The sequence below is a fragment of the Takifugu flavidus genome, chromosome 11 (assembly GCF_003711565.1).
Source record: "Takifugu flavidus isolate HTHZ2018 chromosome 11, ASM371156v2, whole genome shotgun sequence".
Lineage (NCBI taxonomy): Eukaryota > Metazoa > Chordata > Actinopteri > Tetraodontiformes > Tetraodontidae > Takifugu > Takifugu flavidus.
In genome coordinates this window covers 6,165,358-6,188,858 of record NC_079530.1, presented here as the reverse complement: position 1 = coordinate 6,188,858, position 23,501 = coordinate 6,165,358, and the positions used below count along the sequence as shown (strand labels likewise).

Below are 23,501 nucleotides of genomic sequence, written 5' to 3'. Positions count from 1 at the left end.
TGAATAGCTATAAAGAATTAAATAGACGCAAGATCCCATTTCAAATAAAAAGGTAATTTTCACGTGTCCGTGCGCGCGCGTGCACTTTTATAATTCTCAGAATAATATGTGATTTCATAAGTAACTCCGTACTATTACTGTTTTTCTGAAATTTACATTCTTTTTAAAATTATTTGGTCCCTTTGTCTACTACTGTTGTGTTTTGGAATATATCATTATTTATTTAATTTATTGATTTAAAAAAGTCACAAATAATTACGAATTATTAATATAAATCTGCGTTTGTTGCATATTCCTTCTTGGGTGGTTTGATGTATTAATAAATTAGCGCCATCTATGGGTTCGGAGGATCGAGCATTTTAAAAGCGTGTTTCATATTCTATGTTGTTGGCGTGTTTTTTCTGATAAGACATCATTGAAATATAGTCTGTAGTTTTATAATGTGGTGCAAAATATAATCGAATCATTTACTAATGCATTTAGTGGTTGCGTAAAACATTTCTTTTATAATGACCTACAGAAGGCGCTTCATAATTGTTGTGAAACATGCTGCCTTCAGGTACACCTCGTTAATGTTCTCTGGTAAATTTTATAAAAAATATTTAAATGGCTTAGAGTACAATTTAACATTCAGCATTAACATAACAATTTGATTAGATAGATTCTAAAAGTAAGCTGTCCAATATTTTCATTTCACTTCACAAGGGAAAACAAACTCGATAAATAAGCTTCGACTGTGTCAAGAAACACCACTAGCAGTCGTACTGTAAACGCACCGCACGATCATGGCGTGCTCCATCGCACTCATTCAGGGAGCCAGCCGAGGACTTGGACTTGAATTCTGTAGATACATTTTGAAAAACAAAAGTCCTGCTGCTGTTATAGCGACATGTCGAAACCCGGACGGAGCTGTCGACCTCCGTGCGCTGGCCGAGCAACACCCGAACAGAATGACGGTCCTTAAGCTGGATGTGGACCGAGAGGAGGACATCGGCGGAGCTGCTGATCGAGTTCGAGAAAGTTTCGGTCGGCTGGATCTAATTGTCAACTCTTCGGCTATGCTTCATCCCTCAGGAAAAGGAGAAACTAGTCTGAGAGATGTTTCTGCTAAGGTGACATCTTGCGCTTTGTTGTCTGATAACGTTGATCATTTTGTCACCACTGCAATTTAGCATACACCATATCTGAACTGATGTGAAATATTTCGTTTAGGGACTTGTTTCCACGTTGACAACCAACACGGTGGGCCCTCTGATCATGGCCAAGTACTTTGCTCCTCTCCTTCAGAAAGGTGGAGGTGGTTTCGGTCAGCAGCCTGCAGAAAAAGCAAAGCAGCACAGCGGCATCATTGTCAACATCACAGCCAAAGTGGGATCCATCGGGGACAATGGTAGTATTATTATCATATGTTTGTATTGTGTATTATGAAGGATGCTATTTGCAAATGTCATTACATACAGGTCTGGGTGGCTGGTACAGCTACAGGATGTCTAAAGCAGCTCTTAACATGGCCACCAGGAATCTATCAATAGAACTGGCCCGCAGTCGACCAAAGGTTGGTTTAGACTCTAAACTCTAAACTTTAGAGTTCTTAAGTAACACATTCAAGTTTTTGAAAATAAATGTTGAGGTTGCATGCTTTTACAAGTTACATGATACATTAAAATGATAAAAGATGCATTAAAATCATGCACCACACCACAATTCCATTTAAATACCCCAAACCAATAGTTCCTTATACCTATATTTTCTTCTGTTCATTCCAGGTGGTGTGCGTGTCTTTACATCCAGGAACAGTCAACACAGACCTCTCCCGGCCATATCACAGGAATGTCCCGAAAGTCAAACTGTTTGATACCGAGCGTTCCGTAAACTATCTGATGAGCATCGTGGACACATTGAGTATAGAAAAGACCGGCAAGGCGTACAACTGGGATGGGACTGAACTTCCTTGGTAGTAGTAAAAAGGATTGATTCTTAAAGTAGCTCATTCAAAGAGTTTCAATTTGGGATGAACATGCAGCATTCTGATGCAAACCTTTTCTACCTCCCAACATACCAAAGTGCTTGGGTCTTTCAACACAATTGTCTGTAAAGGTGTATTTGTGGGGGCAATCCTGACCTTAGCTAATACCTAATGTGTAACTAATGGATTGTCATCAGATTCTCAGCATCATCACAGGCACTGGATTTCTGAACCATTTATATGTTTCTGGGATGCCTGTCATATTTATTATTATTTGGGGTTATTACTGAATTAAAAATGTGTTTGCCACAGCCTTCCATAACAATCCTGTTGCTCTGAATGAGTCCAGAAATATTAAAGTATTAATGCTGATTGGCCATTGTTGATTTTGTTCACACACAGAAGGACAGAAGGTTGCGAGTAATGAGCTACTGGCTCCAGCAAGCTAAATCCCATTAACAGTGACCTGATTCTTACAGATTCTGGGTGAGCAGGTTGATTTATTTGGAGTATAATTACAGCCACATGATTTAAGAAAATTAATTCATGCTATGTGTTCATTTACATCATTCAAGCAAATATTTAAACTTCCTTCAAAGCCATACATTTGTGTTTCTGACTGATGTTCTGAAAAATAATCACTTGTGCTAGAAGAGCACTTAAGAGTTTTATTAAAATTTGGTCAACTCTTATGCCTCTGCACATCAATGCACATTTATTCCGCCAAAATGTCATTTCCTTTGTCAAAGATGCTGTAAAGTTTTGTTATATTAGGTTTTTATTATTATTATTATTATTATTATTATTTGTGTATTTTTTTAAATCAGTGATATCGGCCATAGATCTTGCATTGGTTAACTTTTAAAAAAAAAAAAAAAACAGCTGTATGTTGTTTGACTCTTATCTGTTTTCGTTTTCCTGGTGGCTTAATTGGACAATACCACCAGTTATATTGAATCAAATGGCGCTGAGACTAAATTTCCAGGGTTTGTTGCTAAATCAACAAAATAATACTAAATAACAGAACGTTTGCAGATGCATCAAATAATATCTAATCCAAACAAAATATGCAAAGGTTGATGTGTGCTGTTAGATGACTATTCTCGGATGCTGTGATCAATTGATTTACTGGCCATTAAACCATGGCGTCACTCGGGGAGGGGGCGTTCGATAAATGACAGTCGATTAAAATCACAAGATCTCTTTAGATTTTTAACAATGCATTGAAACTAAACATGCTTTCTTTCGTAAGGACGGCAATAGGTAAACATGTATCATATTTGTCGCAGCAGAGGAAAGAAAAACCGGTCGGGGGAGATAAACGGGTTCGCCCTCCGGCTGTGGGGATCTGTGTGACGTCGCCGCTCACCGACTCACAGACTGCCGCCTGCTGCAGCGCTTGCCTTATTTTAATGTGGGTTTGTGACCGCGAGTGACCTCAATGGAAACACTGTATTTTACCATATAGTCGGTATTTTATGATATATATAGCGTCACTGGGTTTTAATTGTGTGTTTTACTTGGTATTTATCGTAAACAACGCGACAAGATAGAGTCTAAGCTAGGGTCGCGCGACCCTCATTAGCTTGCAAGCAGCCGGGCTAACGTTAGCTGGCTAAGCTGAAGTAAGTTAGCTGCGTTTCCTGACAGCGGCATTTGTGCCTGCTACAGATGCTAAGCTAGGTTAGGCTAGGCTAGTGCTTCAATGGATAAAGCTAAGTCAATGATGGACAAGAATGCCTCTTCGGGACCTTATCATGTCAACAACGGGCAGAGCCAGCGGGGATTTCACGCGCACGTCGCGGTTGCTGCTAACGGCAGCTGCAGCAGCAGCGCTCCATTCGGCTTAAACATCGGACCCAACAGCAGCTCGTTTGAGAGCATCCATCATCTCCATCGCGGGGACGATGTGGAGTGCAACGGCTCCCCGGCTAAGAGATGCAGACTCCGGCGGAGGACTGAGTCCATACGACGGAGCAGACCCCGTAAGTAATCAAGCAGTTAAGGAAACGTTGAGACCCAATTTAATTGACACGTGTTTATTCGTGCATAATGCAACGCATACAGCACAATAATATCCAAAAAAGTAAATACGGTGCTTGTTACTCTGCAGTGCAGGGCTGATCAGCCCGTCCGTGCCGCGTTGCAGTGACAGTAGCAGCCCTTCGGCAGACCGCGTGGGATGTTCAGCTTTCATATTCTCAGGGCTAATTCCTGCACAAGATCACTATCTTGCCATTTTCGACCTCCTCATCCGCGTTAAGTACCGGATCCGGCAGATCTGTCCAATCCCGCCGTTGCCAGGGAGACCCCTCTTGTTTATATGGACCCTCGGTTGCGTTCGGTGCGGCGTGATTGGTTTGTTATTGGTGGTGAAAAAGCTCCTGATAGTGGGCTTGGTTATTTTGGACCAATCAGGAGCCGACTCTTGTCTCCTGGAGGCAGGTTACATGGGAGGGCCACGCCCCCTTATTTACTGACGTGAGTAAAGATCACCCAGGAAACTTTGCTGTTTTACCGCATAATGTATAAAAGTATGGGTTTCTGCGCTGTAAACTCTGTTCAGGCACCCGAGATTGACTTTATTGCTTGCACGCACACGCGCTGTTAACACCTTTTATATGAAAATTGGTGTCGTTTTCCTTCCCGTTACTCGTCGAGTCTATTTGGCTGAGAATGAAGCTCATCAGTGGAAAGAAACCCGGTAAGTGATTTGGGTTTCGTCCCATTCTGCTTGGGAAATATTGGCATTTCAACTGTTGTGTCATCTGCCATCCACAAGTACTCTTGGTTTCAGTTTTAATCCCATGGTTGTCAGGAGAGAATTGTGGTTTTAGACAATAAGCTTTAAGGCAAACATGTGTTCCTGTGAGAATGATGCAAATCTGAGGAACATTTAATCTACAGCAGACAGAGTTTCAATCTGGCAAAGGATTTATCGTCGCCGAGGGAGACTGTCTCGGTGTCACTTGCTCACATTGTTGGAACTTGCAGAGAGACCAGCTGCATTTTTAAGGTCCTTATTATTCAGTCATGTAGTCAGCATTCCATGCAACTGTCAGGTATTGTATTGAGAGACGTGTAGGAGAGGCAGTGACCAAGAAAGGGTGGAGAGAGTTTCAATGTATGTGAATCTGTTTTCCATATGAACCTGTGTATGTGTGTAAATATTGCAACCGCGTGATGACTTGATACTTTGGTTGTGGACTAAGATGCATTATTGTTCACCAAGTGATGATGGATGAAAAGATCCGCCTATTTGGATAAATGCATTAAAGGAGTGTCTGATTAGTAGATGTTACACGGGTCCTGTTGCTGCTCCTCTGCTTTATGGCTGAGTAATCATTGGATGCTTTCCAGTCGTTCTGATAAACCCGGATGGCCCACTAAGCTTTCCCATTCAGCTCTCACCCTGGAATGTATTCCACCACAGAGATGTGATCCTTTTTTTTTCCACTCTAGTTTCCGACTTGGTTATGTTTTGCAGTAGTTTTAGCAATTGCATTTGTGTGCGATTCATGTGTCGCTATAGAGGCAGTATCCTCAATAGCTGCCCCATGCAGCCACCATGAATGACAAACATAAAGTTGTGACTTGATTTCATCAACAGATGAACGAGAACACCAGGGAATGTTTTCTGAACGACCCAGGAACGGTGGACGGATGTTGCCCGTTGATGAATTAGTTGCGGTCCCATGTAAATGAAGTGGGAACGGATTTAGAGGCCAACTGAAACTCTGCTTCACTGCACGAAGCCACACCTGCTCATTGAGGATTTTGTTCCCATTATTCTCATCTTCTGTTTCTTTAGAAAACAGAACGGAAGAATGAAGCCCAGTGAAACAAGTGCTGATCTGTCTTCCACGACTCTTGATATAATCACCTGAAATGTGCTTTTAATCTAAACTCACTCCTGACAAACCTTTCAAACTTCGGCAACTGGGTCACTTTTAAGCACGCAACATCGTACTTTGGACTCCTCGTTGGTCACCCCGGCTGTTAAAAAAAAAAAGCTGAGTAAATTTAGTGTCAGACAAAATCCTGGAGTTAGGCATTTGACAGCGCTTCAACATTTGGGTGCAGCAGTGTTTTCTACTGTTATGGGAGGTGTAAGCAATGGTTAACACACGCAGCCAATGCAATATTTCTGTGGATCATAAATGTGGAAACTACAGAGAACGAGCGACACTGTAGTAACACGGCACAGAACGTCGATAAGACCATATCAGAGTTTAAAACATCTTGTGCTGTTCAGCCAAAGTGTGTTGTTACAGCCTCTGTTTCCACACAGGAGAGGGTTCAGCTGCTCACGTGTATATTAGTTCCTCGCCTTATTGTGCACGCTGTCTCTGTCTTTCCACCCGGTCCGCCAACAGCCGGCCCGTTTCACCTGGTGTGTGTGTGTGCGTGTGTGTTTGTGTGTGTGGTGGGGGGGCAGGCAATCAACCAGACTGCATGTATACACATACCCACCACATGAGGGGTCGCATGTTAAGGTGTGTCAAAGACCTTTCACCCATATAGACGCTCCTCAACCCCGAATGCTGGTCCTTGCCACAATGACCTTTGCCTCAGCACAGATCACGTGTCTTGTGAACATTTAAAATAAATGTTGTCACTTTCCCTCAACCCAAGGTCATATTAACTCGTAGAGCTCATTAGAGTGTATCAGCCATTAAATCTAAAGTTACTGGAACCCTTTATTTATATTTAAGTTAACTATAGTGCAATTCAGAGTGAAATCTGACACAGTGTCTGATTCGGCTGTTGCTGTGGAGTTCAGTGTCGGTCACAAGTGTGGTGCACATTGTTGAACACCTTGTTTGGGCTGTGAGGGAGATTGTATTTCTCTCTGCAGCATTCCACGCTTGGCATAAAGAAGTTTCATGGTTTAATGGATGAAGCATCAGCCAGTGATAAGACCTTTTTCTGTTGGTAAACAAGTGAATTTTACAAGATTTATATTTTTCCACATAAACGTCACAGACAGATCAGATGGTTTTTCAAATTCCAGCTATCCCGGTTAAATAGTTTCAGGTCGTATTTGTGTTTCTCCCACAGTGTCAGTCCTGCTGATTGATTTCTTCCCGTTCTCCTGTGTTCTCCAGCTTTCCCCTGGTTTGGTATGGACATCGGCGGCACACTGGTGAAGCTGGTCTACTTTGAGCCAGTTGACATCACTGCAGAAGAAGAACAGGAGGAAGTAGAAAACCTCAAGTCTATTCGACGCTACCTCACTTCAAACGTGGCCTATGGTATGTGTGCTCACACCCATGTTCCTCTGTTAAAGCAGGTGTAGCCAGTGTTTGTTAATGGCTACACACTTCCAAATGTTGAATCTAGGAGGTGAAGCTGACACTAACAGGAATATCCTCCCTGCTTCCTTTAGGTAAAACTGGTGTCCGAGATGTTCACCTGGAGCTGAGGAACCTGACGATCTGTGGTAGGACCGGTAACCTGCACTTCATCCGCTTCCCCACACAGGCCATGCCCCGTTTCATCCAGATGGGCCATGACAAGAACTTTTCCAGTCTGCACACAACTCTGTGTGCCACTGGTGGTGGTGCTTACAAGTTCGAGAACGAGTTCAGGACGGTGAGTCCTTCGTTTTCGATGCAGCTCTTGCGGACGTTCTTCCTAAAACGGAATTTTCATTTGTGAAATATGCTAATTTGCAGATCCTTGCCTGGTTTGTATGATTGTCATTGCTTAGACACACAAAGATGTTTGCACAAGGTTTAAGCTTATTGCAAACAGACATAATTAGTTCATGTTAGGACATTTTAGATTTGATGGGTTACAAAGTGTAGGACTTTGAGGAAGTCGTCATAGGGCTGAAAGTACACCAAACCACTGTGGAACAAACAAAAAACAACAATAAATAAATTTTCCTTCCAGCCCTGAGAGAGGGAACACATTCTCTTCCGTTCTGTCAGAGAAGGTATTGACCTTTACACCTTCCGTTAGCTCAGACAGAAGGTTCTGTTATTGTAGCCTTTGTTCTGTAATGACTTCAGGGCCTCGGACAGGCCGTATGTTCTGTGGCAGCAGTGACCTTTAACCTGCCTCGTTTGTCCTGCAGATGGCTAACTTAGAGCTGCTGAAGCTGGATGAGCTGGACTGCCTGATCCACGGCCTCCTGTATGTTGATCGGGTGGGCTTCAACGGACACCCCGAGTGCTACTATTTTCAGAACCCCTCGGACACCCAGAGCTGCATGAAAACGCCCTGCACCCTGGACAACCCCTTCCCCATGCTGCTGGTCAACATCGGCTCTGGGGTCTCCATTCTGGCCGTGTACTCGGAGAACAACTACAAGCGGGTGACCGGTACCAGGTGAGCCGGGTCAGCGTGGCGAGTTCAACACCTCCTGATGCAAGAACGCCATTAGCAGAGCAGAGGAAGTGATATAATACTGATAATGCTGCTGCATCCGCATCTGTTTGCGTTACATAAATAGCTTAGTTGCAGCCAAGTGCAAATTTTTCAAGATTTGCTTGTTTTGTTTAAGCGGCAAACATCTGAAGTGTGTGTCATCAAATCGGTATCAGTGAGGGTTGAACTTTGGTGTGGAGGGTTCTGGGTGACAGATTGCAGCACGGTGGCTTTTATAGCCTTAATAAAATCATCTGACGCAACACAATCAGTGTTTATCATTCTCTATCTCTGCTCATCTTGTGTACCTGGCTACTTATGTAATTGTAGAGCTTAGAGTGTTGCAAACATTTGAGAATGATAATAAATCTCCAGCGGTGTTAATTTTCCATATCATGGACCCTATCATTTGTGGGTATCTTCATTTTTTATTCTCATTTCTCTCTTTTTCCTCTTCTAGTCTGGGAGGTGGGACATTCCTGGGGCTTTGCTGTTTGCTGACGGGCTGCGAGACCTTTGAGGAAGCGTTGGAAATGGCCAGCAAAGGCGACTCTACCAATGTGGACAAACTGGTTAAAGATATCTACGGAGGTGACTACGAACGCTTCGGCCTCCAGGGCTCCGCTGTGGCGTCCAGGTGATTGTGCTGGATTTATTTATCACCCTCTGGAACCAAAGCTTTTAATCTGATTCACAACAAAAAAAGGAAACGCACAAATAAATGAGCAACAGTTTCATGCAAATGATTAAATGCATAATGTAGATGGATATTTTTACATATGCATTTAATGATCATTTGTTTACATTCCAATTGAACATGTGACATAACAGGCGAAACAAAAAGATCATAACATTATTTATCACAGTCTCTCCAATCAGGGGCCAGCGTGTTACTGCATCTGTCTGTCCAAAGGTTTGATCTATAAAACAAGATGATAACTAAGTTTTCTTTTTTTTTTTTTAAGAAGGTTGCCGCATTTCCTGCTGTGATTATGAAATCTGCCTGTCGGTTCATGTTTACATCCTTTCACATGTCGTCTGATACAGGCGGGTTGTTCTTTTACAGTTTTGGTCACATGATGAGCAAAGACAAGCGAGACAGCATCAGCAAGGAGGACCTGGCCAGGGCGACACTGGTCACCATCACGAACAACATAGGATCCATCGCACGCATGTGTGCTGTCAACGAGGTACACACACACACGTCCCTGCGATCTACCGCTCTCGACACACATCTGAGGTTTATGCTATAGAAATGAAATGTGAAACGCTAAACACACACGTGCGGCTCAGGGTTTACAGCTTTTCACACCTCAGCATTGTAAAACCTGTGTACATATGTTAGAAAGGGGAATGGCAGCTTCCAGCAGCCCTAACCTCTTTGTTTTTAGGTCTTTGATGGTTTGACTTCAACTTGGACAGACCTTTTATCAGAAAATGAAAGATAAAATACGCAGAAGTGATCAAATAAAACTAACCAAAGATGAGTTAAAGAAAGGTTCTTGTGTCTGCAAATCCATCTGGAGGGAAAGACCGCCTCTGTTTGCTTTTCTTCTGTCTGCTGTGAGCTTCTTTACAGTGTTGCCTTGTGGCATGGCGATCAAGCAGCATTGTACAGGGCTATCACCGCACACAGAGCTGCGGCTAACGCGCGTACAACGGGTCACCTGACAGGAAGCTGGGTGTGGAATTTTTGTGTGGAACTAAACAGTCAAAAGAAGTGAAAATCCAAAGAGCTGATTTAATGTACTTCTTTTGTGGGCTTATCCTGAAACGGTGAACAATCAGACCCTTATTTACACGTTTCTTAGCAGACACGTTGACCTGCACTGATAAAAGCAGTGACATTTCATTGCACGCTAACCTCATTCACTTCAATTTACATTGCCAAAGTCCTGTTTACAGAATTTGCTAATAACCGATCTTTTGAAATTATGCAAATATGACATTCTCTGTTGTAATAATGTGGGTTGCTTTCACAACTACAGTGATCACTTGTCATTATTGGCCGCAGAATGAGGAAGTTTCCAGTTCAGGCCCTCAAGTGTGATTAGTTGTAGTTAGAATTTCATCAGAAGGAAAATAACTTTTATGAAGAAAGATTCTTATAAATGAACTTTTATAGGTTTGCAACATACATATAAATAACACATATCCGTCATGTTCTTTAATGGTATTTCTTGTGATGTGAGAGCACAGTCAGAATTATCACTGTTTAAAGATATCCTCTGTCCCAGAATATTCAGATATTATAAATCTTTTTTTTTTTTTTTAGACTTTAGGTCTCTGTGATTTTTCATTTTCCCCCAAATTCAAAAGTTGGCAAAACTGCGTGTTTGACAAGCACAATTTTGGATCAAATATTTGGACAGAGTATTTGAATTTTGACTTTGTTGCAACAGGTCTTCTGCCGTACCCACCTGTGAAACTCCTACTATTCATTTTTACAATTTTTTTAAGATTCTGTGTAGTTTAGGCAGAGCTCCGTAGTTCATGGAAAAACATTTTGAATATAACCGCGGTCTTTAGCGCCGCCGTGTGGTTTTACAGGGAAAATACATGTTAAATACCCCGTCATCAGTTTCACCTGACTGGTTTGATTTATTCTTTCTTTTTTCTTTTTGTTTGTCTCACATCAGAAAATTGAACGTGTGGTGTTTGTTGGGAATTTCCTCCGAATTAACACTGTATCCACCAAGCTGCTAGCTTATGCCATGGACTTCTGGTCCAAGGGACAACTGCGAGCCCTCTTCTTAGAACATGAGGTAATCTTTAAATGCCTTAGATTTGATTACATCTAGACTGTGTGATACAGACTGGTAAAACTGTATGTGTGTGTGTGCGTGTTTGTGCGCGTGCATGCATTTCCACCAGGGCTATTTTGGAGCAGTTGGAGCACTGTTGGAGCTGCTGAAGGCAGCAGAAGACCCCTGAAGGAAACGATATTCGGGCATCACCAACCTTCAGTGCTGTTCTTCATCTATGAACGCTGTGATGTCAACAGAACTCGATGCTGTGATGTCATCGACTCTTATCGCTGCTGTAAAGTCTCTTTCACAGAGGCCACAAAAGGAACATTATTAGACGCAGAAACTGAGACAAGCCATTTTAATAATATAATTCTTGTAAATAACAACAAACTTTAACATTCATCTCTGTGATTTCCCAGAGTTTCTAATATTGTGAACATTAATTTATGGGTTTCTGTAATCATTTCTGTTCTTTCCTGTCCCAGTAGTGTCAGGAAGGGCAGAGATGCAGAGTGTGTTAGTGTTTTGGTTTGTTTTCTTAACTCTATGTGTTCATGTGATTAGCTACTGTAGCATTATAATCCTGGAGGCTTCGCTGCCCAAGCGCACAAATCGTGCAAAGTGTCGATGTTTGCACCTAAGTGAAGTTACGTCTGGATGAGTTTGAGAAAAGGTACTTGTGAAAATGTGCAACCAGAGGAACACTAGTTAGTAACGAGTGCCTCCTACCACCATCTAACAGTGCACGTGGGTGGTTTCCCAGCTCATAACAGACAACCGGGGAAGAGTCGAGTCAGTAGATGAGGTTGCAGGGTTTCCCATCATGCTTCCCTCTACGGAGTTCACTCACTTCAGATCCTGTTTCGTGTGTCGGTTTAACTCTTGATTTGTGATTCCCTTGTCAACATACTCGTAGTATTTAGCACCACATCGCTATGGGGGCAGTAACCAGGTTAGTGTTAGATGATAGGACCAAGACTTGTCTTCCAACCGGCGGTGTGAAGGATCTGATCTTTGTTGCTAATGAGCTGCAAAGTCCCAGTTGGACCCAGGAACCAGTGAGGATGGCTTGTCTATGTCTGCTGCCATAATACTTGAGCATTGTGGAGAACCGTTTCTAACCATTTTATGTTTCTTCCACCTTGCTGCCTTGGATTCAGACTCTGGTTTAATGCGGCACTCTTACTAAAAAAAAAACCTCTCTCAGAACAAATGAGCTTTTCTTGAATCCCAGTGCATGAAAGATGGACCATATGTGTACTGTATTAATCCAGATCTACTGGCATCATGATCAGAAACATAATATTGTGTTTCTGCAATGGTGCCTTCATTGTATGAGATTCATCGTATTTTCTTGACTGCTGTTTAACCTTAGATGTTGACACTATTAGTAGTATTATGGTACCGTTGCAGTTTGACCGGGATTGAATTTAAACTAGCAGAATTGATCAGAACTGAGGACATTAGGCATGTTGTTGTGGAAAGTCCCATTAGAACTCTAGTTTGCATGCTTCTGTCCCTCTAACTTACCCGTAAGAACATCCAGATGCCATATTCAGAAGAATCTTTATCAATTTAAGGAAGTTGATTTTAGCATGGTCTGTGTCTGTAACTGTCATTATTGATCAGAGCTGATCTTAAGCAGCAGTGTCACCCCCCCGACCGCCACCACTGCCACCGCCCACCCTTCCAACAACTGTCTTCAACACTGTAAAGGAAGTTTCCCCTTCACTTGGACCTGGTCAAACGTTTTCTCTGTCCCATGTCAAAGCGGCTGGTGACCGCTCCGTCATCACCGTAATAGATTAAGGGAGCGCTGTCCTCATTCCCGGCTCTGTTTGCCAGCTCCAATCCAACCAGTTAAAATAAGCCTGCGCCTGTTGATATTGTTCCTGCAGTGTATGTGGGTGTCAAACCCTCATCATTTATGAGAATCTTTCACGCTATCTGACGTGATCCCCCAGTTATTAGAACAGTGACAGTTCCTACATTGTAGTTTTATCCATCCAGGGTTCGCCAAACGTGCAATTTACTTTTTTCTTTAACTCCAATTGATTCTCAGCACTTACACATATGTAAAGTCTTTTATTTTTGTGATTTTGTGGAGATTTTTCCTCTGAAAACCTCCAGGAGTGTGTTTCTTTCTCTCCTGGGTGACAACATTTGCTTCCTCTTGTGCCACGTGCTCCAGTCCAGTCGGTTGCCTTCATGTTTTAACCTGTTGTGCCCTCTTTTGTCATTATCACGCTGAACTCGACCAGTTTGTGTCCCAGTTTTACTGTTTTTGTTTATTTTGTCATGTTTTATCATTGCACTGGACTCTGTTTGGCATTCACACACCATCTGCATCCATACAAAGAATTCCAGGAATACTGTGAAAGACCTGGTCTGGAATTCTGTATGTAACTGGAACGGGTTCACGGTTTGGAAACATTTGACGTCCGTTTATTGTCTTGCTTTTTCCTTATTGGATGCCAATAATAGTCGTGATGAGTTCATGTGGTTTGGAAAATGCTTGGAAAACTGTTTCACTGGTCCTTGAAATGTAAACCTCGGCCACCTCGCAGCATACGGATGCTGACTACAGTAGAGAAATTTAGTATTTTACTGGAAAAACAAGGTTTTTGTCATGACAAGATGTTCAATTATCAACTGTGCCTGTTTAAACTGTTGTGTTCTCTGTTCCAAAACTTTAGTTGGGGCCTTTATGAAACTTGCTGCCATTCAAAACGATGTTTTGTTTTCAGTAATTAAGGTTGATGAAGCCTGTCCTTCAGAGTTTGGCCCAGATGTGAAGCAACAATTGAGGCTTCGCAGTAAATATGAGTGTTTCTGTCTCAATGACAGAATTGAATTTGGTTCCCCCCCATTGGACCAGCAGGACATAATTCCAAGGGATTTAAGGCTTTTATGACTTGCCAAATGGCAAAAATTACATCATTATTGTGGAATTACCCAACCCTCTATGCAGTAATTTCCTTAGTCCATAATTTTAGCTTTGGTTTGGGGAACAAAAACATATGCATCCTAGTTGTAAAAATCGGACTCCAGAAGAGTTTCTTCTTCTGTTGTTGGTCGAGCTGATTAAACCGTGAACATCATTGAAGGGGAAGCTTGCAACAGGATGTGTGAGTGAAGCCAAGAGAGAGGAAGGTGCACTTGTGGTGTCGACATTCATCTCTTTGGAACCTCTGAAGCAAATTTCATATCGACCTGTAACTGTTGAGGACGATTGTCAGGCCTGGCCAATTGGCCGACCTTTAGACCTCAGATCTGGTATGATGGCCGACCTTTTGACCTTCGTATCTCCTCCCTGCCTCCCTTCAGGATGTCTTCAGAGGTTCCTGAACTGTTCAGTCATCCTGTTGCGTGAACCCCCCCACTTTACAAAGTGTCTTCTGGATCACTTGCCGTACAGGACAGACCTTTTCACTCCTCTGTGATTGATTGTATAAAGATATTGTAAATAATACCACTCGTTCTACACCAGCAATCAGCCTGTTGATAAACTGGGTTTAACTGATAACGCGACTTGTCTTTATTTAACTCCTGATACTGTTTGTTTAACAGTAATCTTTCGCACATTTCTTATCTTTCGCACATCCAGTGAAAACACCCATTAAGGCAGCTGCCCTGGGGTCGGTTCCTCATCAGCAGGGCGCCAGGAGCGTCTCCCAATAGCTCTCCCAGACCAGCCCCCCACTGACTGAAGCATAAGTGTCAGTCCCAAACCAGGAATCCTAAATCATAGACCATGTTGGAACCTGTGAACAGGTGACACCTCAACAGGATTCTACTGAATAATATCCCAAAGAACTTCTGGGATATATATTGTGACTTTTTTTTTGTTTCCATTTAGATTGGAGTTGGTTCATTTAGAGAAAGAGGTCAAATCTAGGTCTAATTACCCAAATTTGATAGAGTTTTGGTGCTTCTTTACTCTTCATAATATAATTTAGCTATCTGCTCTTCTGTCTCCTCCCGCCTGCTTCAGAAAACTGTGGAACCACCCCAGGGTTTTATTGTGTGTGTGTGTGTGTGTGTGTGTGTGTGTGTGTGTGTGTGAGACAGTGAGTGAGAGAGAGACAGTGAGAGAGAGACAGTGAGAGAGAGAGAGACAGTGAGAGAGAGAGAGACAGTGAGAGAGAGAGACAGTGAGAGAGAGAGAGACAGTGAGTGAGAGAGAGACAGTGAGAGAGAGAGACAGTGAGAGAGAGAGAGTGAGGGAGCTAGACAAGGCAGTAAAACCCGTATTTCATTGTTGGCTCTGCAAGCTGAGGTGAGGACCTTTCTATTATTTGTCTTTGAGTTTGTGCTGCTTTAGTCAGTTTTTACCTGTTTGTTCCTCCACAAATGCCCTTTTTCAGCGCAGCAAAACAACCCTCCATTATTTACACGGACGATGTCTTAGACTTCGGTATTTCTAAGTATTTCTATTCTGTCCTTTCAAGCCTCTTTTTAATCAGGGGTTGAGGTTGTTTTCACCAGACAATCCCTCCTTAGTGGCTTAGAAAAGCTCAGGTTGTTGTGTTTGTGATGCAAAAACAGCCCAGCTGGTGCAGAACCAGAACTTTTCAGCTCTAAAGATGCTGCTGCAGGGACACATGAGACGAACTTTTTCTTTTATATCATAAAGAAAGTGAATCTAGCTGGTGAAGAAAATGACCTGAAACACTCAGGTCCGAGGTAATACAACCGCTAGGACTGAGCAGGAAGCGTTACACGTGCACCTGCCCCTCCCCTCTGGGTCACAGGAGCCCATTAAGCAAAGACCTTCAGCTGCTGAGCTGTTGCTTTTGTGTGTTTGGCAACAGGAAGATTGTTTCCTGACAGAATAGAATAAAAACTCCCCGCTCATTAACAAAGAGGTTTTCATATGGTAATAAGCAGGCGGAGGTGCTGTAAATACGGCCTGTGGCTTGTGGCTACGCTGCCTTTGGCCTTTCCTTTAGCAGTGGTACATTTACTCAAATACAGAGGGATTCATGCGCAACCTTAAATTGCTAAAGTTTGTCCATCTGAAACTTGGAGTTAAGTAAAGTCAACGGACGTCTTTATGATACTATGTTTTTGGTTTTGCTCCTTAAATGTACCCACCGTCATCAGTTTCACTGAATCCTACAAGAAATGGATGTTGTACTTTCCTATCATGAGCAAAGGTCGTGCAGATGTGTATGTCAGCATGTTGATCGACCGAGGCGTTCCTCCGAGATCACTCTTTCAGCCTCTACATTTTACATGTTCTTCATTTGAAGATGTTTGGATCCGGCGTACATATATTTTTCCTTTCAACAGGAATTTAGCCTCACTCTGAACCCTGTGAGACCATTCACGTTCATGTTTTACCTCCAGGGCTCCGTTGCCCCTCTGACAGAGGAAATAAGCTGGTATGGTTCTGGCCGGAGCGATGTCGGCAAGAGTGGGCAAAGAGGAGAAGCTTGCGGGGGACAGGACGGTCCCACGGACGACAAGCCCACCTGAAGGAGGATGGGGCTGGCTGGTCGTCGCTGCATGTTTCATTGCAACCATCTGCACCCGTGCTGTAACCAGGTGATATTAAGAGTGTGTGTTTGTGTGTTTGAGCCGCTAAAGAGCAGCGTTTCAGCTGAGATGCTTCCATTTAACAATGCTGAACTGAATTAATTTTCCTTGAGCTTGTGCACACTTTTGCTCCTGCTGAGGTTTTTATGTTTCCTCATTTACCATGAAAGTGTGAACCGCATGCATCATATATAACAGTTACAGTTATTTAGAGGATCTCTAGGAAATGGTACCATGCGCTGTGAGGGCTGTTTCAAGTTATAAACCAGGCTGCCATAAATCAGGAGTCAGGGAGTGCAGAGGAGAACTCTTATCTATTATATGATGTTTTGCATTTTCAAGTATATGTTTGAAATCGATAGAGAATTCCAGCTCAGAACATTTATGAGCTGAATTTGCTGTTGGATTGAAACTATTTATATGGCGACTCAGTGTTAACAAAAAGGTGTATTAGCCCAAAGTACACATTTCACACATATTTATTTGGAACTATTTGAATTGGTCAAGGATATCTTCACTTTGCAAAACCATGAGGGACCAGTAGCCTACATTTAGTGGGTCTAGTATAAAATTCTAAATCATCAAACACGAATTATTGGTAAACAATATACGCTTAAATATATTGGTTTTATTTTGGACAGTAAACACAAAATCGACTGAACCCAAATTGTCCTCTTTCAGATGCGTTTCTGTTTTCTTTGTGGAGTTTCAACTACGCTTTGAGAAGGATTATTCATCGACTGCCTGGATTCACAGCATTACTGACGCCACCACCATGCTCTGTGGTAAGAATGGGACCGGTATCTATATGGTATTACTTCAAAACATCGCTTGTTAACGCGCATTCACTAGACGTGTGCGCGGAGCAAAGACAATAACCTCACCCGCAGGAACTCAGCATACTGATGCCCCCTTGTGGCCACAAGCACATACTACAATATATCGCTGATTTTACAGAAGGAAAATATGTTATCAAATAATTTTACTAAAATATATTAAAAACTACATATACATATCAGTCAGTAATTTCACAAAAAGGTCCATGCAAACTGTTTGCAGCTCCTCTGGGTGGTTTCCTTGGGAACTGGCTCTCCTGCAGAGTTACTATCATCCTAGGAGGCCTTCTGTCTTCAGCTGGTCTGATTCTCAGCTCTTTTGCTTCAAGTCTGGAACAGCTATACTTCTGCACGGGGGTCCTTACAGGTAATATTCTACATAACCCCATAATAATGCCACTTTTGTTTTATCAGACGAGTAGGGTAACAAAGTATTGTGTCAATATAGTTTGCTTCATTTTTATTTACAATTCGTCTCTATTTTGGGGTTTTTGGAGTAACATTAGTGAGGTTATTCAGAATTGTCAAAGTGCAACAGTTTTTCCTGGTCTTTTGCATCCTTCTCAGGCCTTGGCTTTGCTCTCAGCTACACACCAGCCATATCCATGGTTGGGGTTTACTTCAGTGAGAGGAAAGCTCTGGCCTATGGCATCGCCATGTCTGGTATTCACTTCTTGAGTCGTTCTTTTTAGAGTTTTATCTCTGTAACTATCAATAGTGCCAATCACCCCAGTTCATATTTGACCTCATCTCCAGGTAGTGGAATTGGAACCTTCATTCTGGCTCCTGCAGTCCAAATGTTTATTGAGTATTACTCCTGGAGAGGAGCTCTACTCGTGCTGGGAGGATTGGTTTCCAACCTGTGTGTCTGTGGTGCTCTGATGAGGCCGCTGCATCCCAAGAGAGCGGGGAGGTAAACTCTGCTAATTGGTGGCTAAAGTCAGTGATTTCACAGTTAAAAGCTTCAGAATTACCTGATAAAAAAGATTTGTTCTGTTATCTGAAGGACACCGGAGAGAGATGTGGAAAATCTGGTGGAAAACAGCAACACAACAGTGTCTAAAGACACCAAAGAAGCCGAGTGTAGACAGGCGGAACCAAAGCAGCTGGAAATCAACCCCACAAAAGACGGTACCCTGGTCATCACAGCCAACACAGGACTGAAAATCAACAGACTTGAAAACAGTAAACTCGGTCCCGAGAGCGCAGCTTTGCTCTCAATGCCGTGCCTGCCTGGATTAACAGCTCAGAAGTTAACCAACTGCATTTTATTCAGCAACAAGCTAACAGAGACGATGCTGGGTGAGGCAAAACTTTCCGAACACAAAAGGAGGTTCTCGAAAGAGGAGCCAGCCACCGTGAACCCTCCCTCAGAGCCGATTGGCGGGACAAAACCTGCACCGGGAGGCTGTTTAGGTTTTTGGGCAAACCAGAAGTTTCAATTTCTACTGGCCCCCAACTTTCTGATTCTGTCTGTGTCCTTCTGTTTTCTGGCCTATGGATGCAGCACTCCAGTGGTTCACTTGGTTCCATACGCGCTGAGTTTAGGCTTAGAACAAAAGCAGGCTGCCTTTCTCATGGCTATATTTGGGGTCAGTGGCATTGTGGGTAACATCACGTTTGGATGGATCATGGACAGAAAGTAAGTTGAGGGAGGAGATGTGTGTTTTTTATGTGTGTGAAGTGTGCGTGACAGATGTGATGCCTTCTAGGTATCTGAGGAGGCATCGCCTGCTGTGCTACATGTTGGCATTAGGCATGGAGGGCCTTTGCTGCATGTTTGTTCCTCTTCTTCACTCTTTCCCACTCCTGCTGACATTCTCCATCTTCTATGGGGTCTTCGATGGAGCGTATGTGGCCCTCATCCCAGTGGTGACTTCTGATGTAGTGGATGCCACCAATTTGACCTCTGCCCTGGGTGTGGTCTACTTCCTGCACGCCATCCCATATCTGGTCAGCCCTCCAATTGGAGGTAAATGTAGCTCGCGTCCACCAAATGAGTGATTGGTCATCTACAACCATTTTCCACCCACGGTGTGTCTTGCTGTCTTTCTCCAGGTTGGTTAGTAGACAGGACAGGGAACTACCATGCAACCTTCCTCCTCAGTGGGGCGTCCTTCATGTTGAGTGCCGTGGTCCCCGCAGCCATCAGCCTGTTAAAACATCAGCGGAAGTCCAACTCCTGTGCCTGGACGCGCGCTCCCAGCCCGCTGGAGTCTCGGTGGACTCAGCGTGATGGGAACATTTCTGATGCTTCTTGCAATCTGATGAAAAACTCCGAACCAGGGGAAGGCACGGACCTCTGAGGGATATGAAGCGCTCGAGATGCAACAACATGACCGGAGCAACACACGCGCGTTTGCTTCTAGATAAGTAAAAGACAAACAGTTCGTACGAGAGAAAAACATTTTTCTAAATATAGGAGGTCTCCAAACTTGGGCCTCTTAAGAAAAGCTCATCATTTTCCTTTATTTTTTAATTTTTTGACTAAAATACCAAAGGTAGAATTGCGCAATCTGAACCAACAGACAGATGAAGGAGCAAGTCAGTCAGCAGTCAGGCTCCATATGCTGTGTCCATTAAAAACTTCCAGAAGCACCAAAGAACACATTGCCACAGATTCTCAGACGAAGGTCATCATACTGGATTTTCACCTGATCTCTGGTTCCAGTGAACGTTACTGGAAATTTTTGTATCAGTGCACTTTATACAATGTACTTTTATATCAGTGGACCATCGGAGCGAGCCTAACATTGAGGCAAATCTTTGTGTGCGTGTGTGTGTGTGTGTGTGTGTGTGTGTGTGTGTGTGTGTGTGTGTGTGTGTGTGTGTGTGTGTGTGTGTGTGTGTGTGTGTGTGTGTGTGTGTGACATCCTGTGCTGCTGTGTATGGACCCAGGAACAGGGAGCCCTGCAGAGCTCTGCTGCAAGCACAGCCGCTTCTGTTCTCTGTTTCCACAAAGACAATGCTTCACCTCTGAATTCCAGCCAGCGTGGCTGTGTGACGTCACATGTGGTTTCTACCATCAAACACTGGGGTGTGATGAGAAGTTTCCACTGTGTAGGTGGATGAGTGGGAGGAGGGCTGGGGGAAGGGGAAGGGGGGGGGGGGGGGGGGGGGATGTTCCTTTCTGCTTGGCATCCCCAAACACAGAAAAGAACTTCCCCCTCGACTCTGTCACAACATCCTCACACACAAGCCTCTGATTATTTTTTTTTGATGTTACAGTGACATTAAAGTAGCACATTAACACAAAATTTCATAATTTCTTCATGCTCATCTTCAATCCTTTATGGTGAAATAATCCTAATAAGACATTTTCCACCCATTCTAGATGCTATAATAGCTTCTTTACGATCATTAAATATGAATTGTGTAATATCTCTAGTGAGAGAGGCATCTAAAAATAGTTCTTTCACCTTCCACCTGTAATATCAATAAATCAATCAATCATTCAATCAATTTTTATTTATATAGCGTCTGTTACAATCAAAATTGTTTCTAGGTGCTTTACAGAATCCCAGGGCCTGACCCCAAACATGCAACAGTAGCAAGGAAAAACTCCCTTTTAACAGGAAGAAACATTGAGCAGGACCATAAAGGAATACATTAATACTGGACTCAAAAGAGTTCTCTATCTCTGTTTAAAGAGGCTCTCTCTCTCTCTCTCCCTCTCTCTCTCTCTTACACACACACACACACACACCTGCATTGTTGGTGTACACTAGATTCACTCTCAGATAAATGTCATGCTGCAACCAGGTGCAGGTTCCACGTGTGTGTGTGTGTGTGTGTGTGTGTGTGTGTGTGTGTGCGTGTGTTCTCTCTGACATGTCTGCTGCTTCTCGTCAACATCTTAAATTATTGCCCCACCCCATACACACACACACACACACACACAGGCAGAGAGGGGGAAGATTTATTTGTCCCCAGCATGTCAGGATCATGCCATCACACACCAGAGGGCAGATTCCCATCTTCTCCTCCCACCTCTTTAATGGGAGGGACTAATGAAATAATTTCAATGGAAGGCACCAGCTATTAAACTGGACTGCTACAAGCAGCACATGAAGCAGCTTGGCTGAAATTCCTGTTTTCCAACTATTTCACTGAGATACTTGAAATATTTCAATAACAATGTTGCAGTCCCTCCATTTTTTTTTTTGGTTTTTTGCTTTTGTCCTGTGTGCACCAAAAGTACCACCACTACCTTTCGCTGGTTTAAGATCAACACTTTCTCTTTTTCCACCTCCCACACAGTCATGCATGTGCGTGCGTGCATGTGTGTGTGAGTGTGTGTGTGTGTGTGTGTGTACATAATTAGGAGATATCTCAGCATCCACTAACAGTGGTATCATTTTAGAAAGCAGATACGGAAATAAATTATGAGACAATACAGGAGGGACTGCATACTGAGATGTGAATCAGAGAGACCTCTGATGCACAAAGAGTTTAAAAAAGGAAGAAAGAGTTGAAACAGGAAAGAAAGACATGCTCCTTTGTTGTGGAAGGCGTCCTGTTTTCGTGTTTATGTTCGCAGATTTTATTAGAATGCAGAAAGTATCTTAACATCAAGAGGATTACTCCAAATCTCCTGCCTGTTTCTAGACTACAGTACTAAAGTGAACTCTAGTTTCTATATTTTTGTCAGGCATGTCACCTGTATGCTACATTCTCATCATAAACATCTTACTGAAAACCGGAAAATGTTAAAATCTTTGCTGAACCAACAAAAAAATAAAGACACATATAAACAAACCATTAAATGGAATACAAACATCATACTCTTAATATTCACGTTACATGATTTACAACGTGCACCATGTGCTGTATAGGCTGTGAGAGCTTGTATACGTGGCTACATATTCACATTTACAGAATGTGTCTCACCTAAACATTCACCTTTGACCTCTGATAGTGATCCGATTGTTTATTCTGGCCCCTCTGAGTACTTGAGCAGTTACCCTGGGGCAGTTAGTTATCAAATGTGCGTGGGTTCGTTTTTACAGTGGGCTTACGACACGCACACGTGTACGCAGTATGCAAGCCTTGCAGTGTGTGTGCATGTGTGAGCATGGTTTTGTATTTTTGTGTGTTTTTGCCCGAGTGTGAAACCTGTTTTCCACTCCTCTTCCGTCAGACAGTCTTGTAGAGGAAACAGAACATCTCATGTTGAGTCGGCCCACTTCACATGGAAACAAACGCAAACACACACACACACAAATGCACATGCACATGCATGCAAACAAACACTGTTCCGTGTCTGATCAGACAAGTTGTGATAAACACCTGAGGTGTGTTGGTCCGACCTCAATTGTGTCATAGGGTATTCACGAAGCTGCAATTTTAAATGTACTGTATGTTTTTGTCACTATTATTTGTTCAGTGATCCTCTATCGCCATGGTTACAACACCTACAACTGGTTTGTTATTAACTGCACTAATGTGGGTGTTATTGTGGTTGTTGGTGTGACCCCATGTCCGACAGGGGCTCCAGCTGCATGTCAGGAAAGTGCACTTGTAGTTCTAAACATGTTAGAAAGATGTTGTAGAAGAATATATAGAATGCGTGGGTGAGACCTTCCTGCAGTCACATGATCAAAAGCTGCTGTGACTGACCAGAGATCAGATCTGGCCAAAGACAGCACGGACGTGAAACTCACAACTTAGGTTTGCACTAAAAATGGAAGGACATTATGAAAATAGAATTCTATGTTTTAAAATATCAGTGGATTAAATGTCACCAAAATCTGTTTTCTTATTCTTTCACAATTGTTGAATACCGCCATTAAAATTGTGGCATTTTGGCCAAGATTAAACCTGAGTAATTGACTCAAGTGAACCAGACGTTAGCAGATGTTCTACTGTATGTCTGTGTGTGTGTGTCGGGTGGGGTAGACTCATTATTTGCCCTCTAACAGGCTCACAGAAACATCAGGCTCCATTCTCAGAGCCGTGGTCTCTGTTGAGGACAAAGATGACAAACGGTGTGATGAATGGACCCCAGCACAAACATGACACAGTATTTAATTA

At 42.9% G+C, this 23,501-nt stretch overlaps 3 protein-coding genes across 8 annotated transcripts; all 3 read left to right on the top strand.

The window, feature by feature from the left end:
- The first annotated feature begins 124 nt into the window (after nt 1-124).
- On the top strand, nt 125-2,338 carry zgc:65997 (uncharacterized protein LOC794398 homolog). 2 transcript variants are annotated; one of them, XM_057047490.1, is made up of 4 exons: nt 125-1,112; nt 1,288-1,390; nt 1,461-1,555; nt 1,767-2,338. In XM_057047490.1, the coding sequence occupies exons 1-4, from the start codon at nt 786-788 to the stop codon at nt 1,956-1,958; spliced, it is 717 nt and encodes a 238-aa protein (XP_056903470.1). In that variant the 5' UTR covers nt 125-785; the 3' UTR covers nt 1,959-2,338. The 2 variants fall into 2 exon arrangements, with proteins under 2 accessions (XP_056903470.1, XP_056903469.1); XM_057047489.1 differs by having other exon boundaries at nt 399-1,112; nt 1,213-1,390.
- Nucleotides 2,339-3,129: 791 nt separating this feature from the next.
- On the top strand, nt 3,130-14,617 carry LOC130533798 (pantothenate kinase 1-like). 3 transcript variants are annotated; one of them, XR_008952675.1, is made up of 8 exons: nt 3,130-3,951; nt 7,075-7,221; nt 7,356-7,561; nt 8,049-8,302; nt 8,802-8,978; nt 9,389-9,531; nt 10,981-11,106; nt 11,216-14,617. XR_008952675.1 is itself a non-coding variant. In XM_057047487.1 (8 exons), exons 1-8 carry the CDS (start codon nt 3,672-3,674, stop codon nt 11,273-11,275), a joined length of 1,374 nt encoding a protein of 457 aa, XP_056903467.1. In that variant the 5' UTR covers nt 3,134-3,671; the 3' UTR covers nt 11,276-14,617. The 3 variants fall into 3 exon arrangements, 2 of the variants coding, with proteins under 2 accessions (XP_056903467.1, XP_056903468.1); XM_057047487.1 differs by having other exon boundaries at nt 3,134-3,951; nt 9,408-9,531; XM_057047488.1 differs by lacking the exon at nt 3,130-3,951 and adding an exon at nt 4,436-4,670 and having other exon boundaries at nt 9,408-9,531.
- A 656-nt stretch (nt 14,618-15,273) lies between these two features.
- On the top strand, nt 15,274-23,220 carry LOC130534166 (monocarboxylate transporter 12-B-like). 3 transcript variants are annotated; one of them, XR_008952821.1, is made up of 10 exons: nt 15,274-15,370; nt 16,444-16,641; nt 17,314-17,417; nt 17,692-17,835; nt 18,036-18,131; nt 18,225-18,381; nt 18,475-19,110; nt 19,181-19,440; nt 19,527-22,925; nt 23,159-23,220. XR_008952821.1 is itself a non-coding variant. In XM_057048137.1 (9 exons), the coding sequence occupies exons 2-9, from the start codon at nt 16,481-16,483 to the stop codon at nt 19,772-19,774; spliced, it is 1,806 nt and encodes a 601-aa protein (XP_056904117.1). In that variant the 5' UTR covers nt 15,274-15,370; nt 16,444-16,480; the 3' UTR covers nt 19,775-23,220. The 3 variants fall into 3 exon arrangements, 2 of the variants coding, with proteins under 2 accessions (XP_056904117.1, XP_056904118.1); XM_057048137.1 differs by having other exon boundaries at nt 19,527-23,220; XM_057048138.1 differs by lacking the exon at nt 18,036-18,131 and having other exon boundaries at nt 19,527-23,220.
- Nucleotides 23,221-23,501: the final 281 nt, after the last annotated feature.

Excerpts from the sequence above, each read along its gene's own strand:
- LOC130533798 (XM_057047487.1), top strand. The coding sequence starts at position 3,672 with ATGGATAAAGCTAAGTCAATGATGGACAAGAATGCCTCTTCGGGACCT. Across the intron at positions 8,303-8,801 it reads AAGCGGGTGACCGGTACCAG|TCTGGGAGGTGGGACATTCC; the intron begins GTGAGCCGGGTC and ends TTCCTCTTCTAG. Across the intron at positions 9,532-10,980 it reads GCATGTGTGCTGTCAACGAG|AAAATTGAACGTGTGGTGTT; the intron begins GTACACACACAC and ends GTCTCACATCAG.
- LOC130534166 (XM_057048137.1), top strand. The coding sequence starts at position 16,481 with ATGGTTCTGGCCGGAGCGATGTCGGCAAGAGTGGGCAAAGAGGAGAAG. Across the intron at positions 18,132-18,224 it reads CTATGGCATCGCCATGTCTG|GTAGTGGAATTGGAACCTTC; the intron begins GTATTCACTTCT and ends CCTCATCTCCAG. Across the intron at positions 19,111-19,180 it reads GGATGGATCATGGACAGAAA|GTATCTGAGGAGGCATCGCC; the intron begins GTAAGTTGAGGG and ends GATGCCTTCTAG.
- zgc:65997 (XM_057047489.1), top strand. The coding sequence starts at position 786 with ATGGCGTGCTCCATCGCACTCATTCAGGGAGCCAGCCGAGGACTTGGA. Across the intron at positions 1,113-1,212 it reads TGAGAGATGTTTCTGCTAAG|GGACTTGTTTCCACGTTGAC; the intron begins GTGACATCTTGC and ends TATTTCGTTTAG. Across the intron at positions 1,391-1,460 it reads GGGATCCATCGGGGACAATG|GTCTGGGTGGCTGGTACAGC; the intron begins GTAGTATTATTA and ends CATTACATACAG.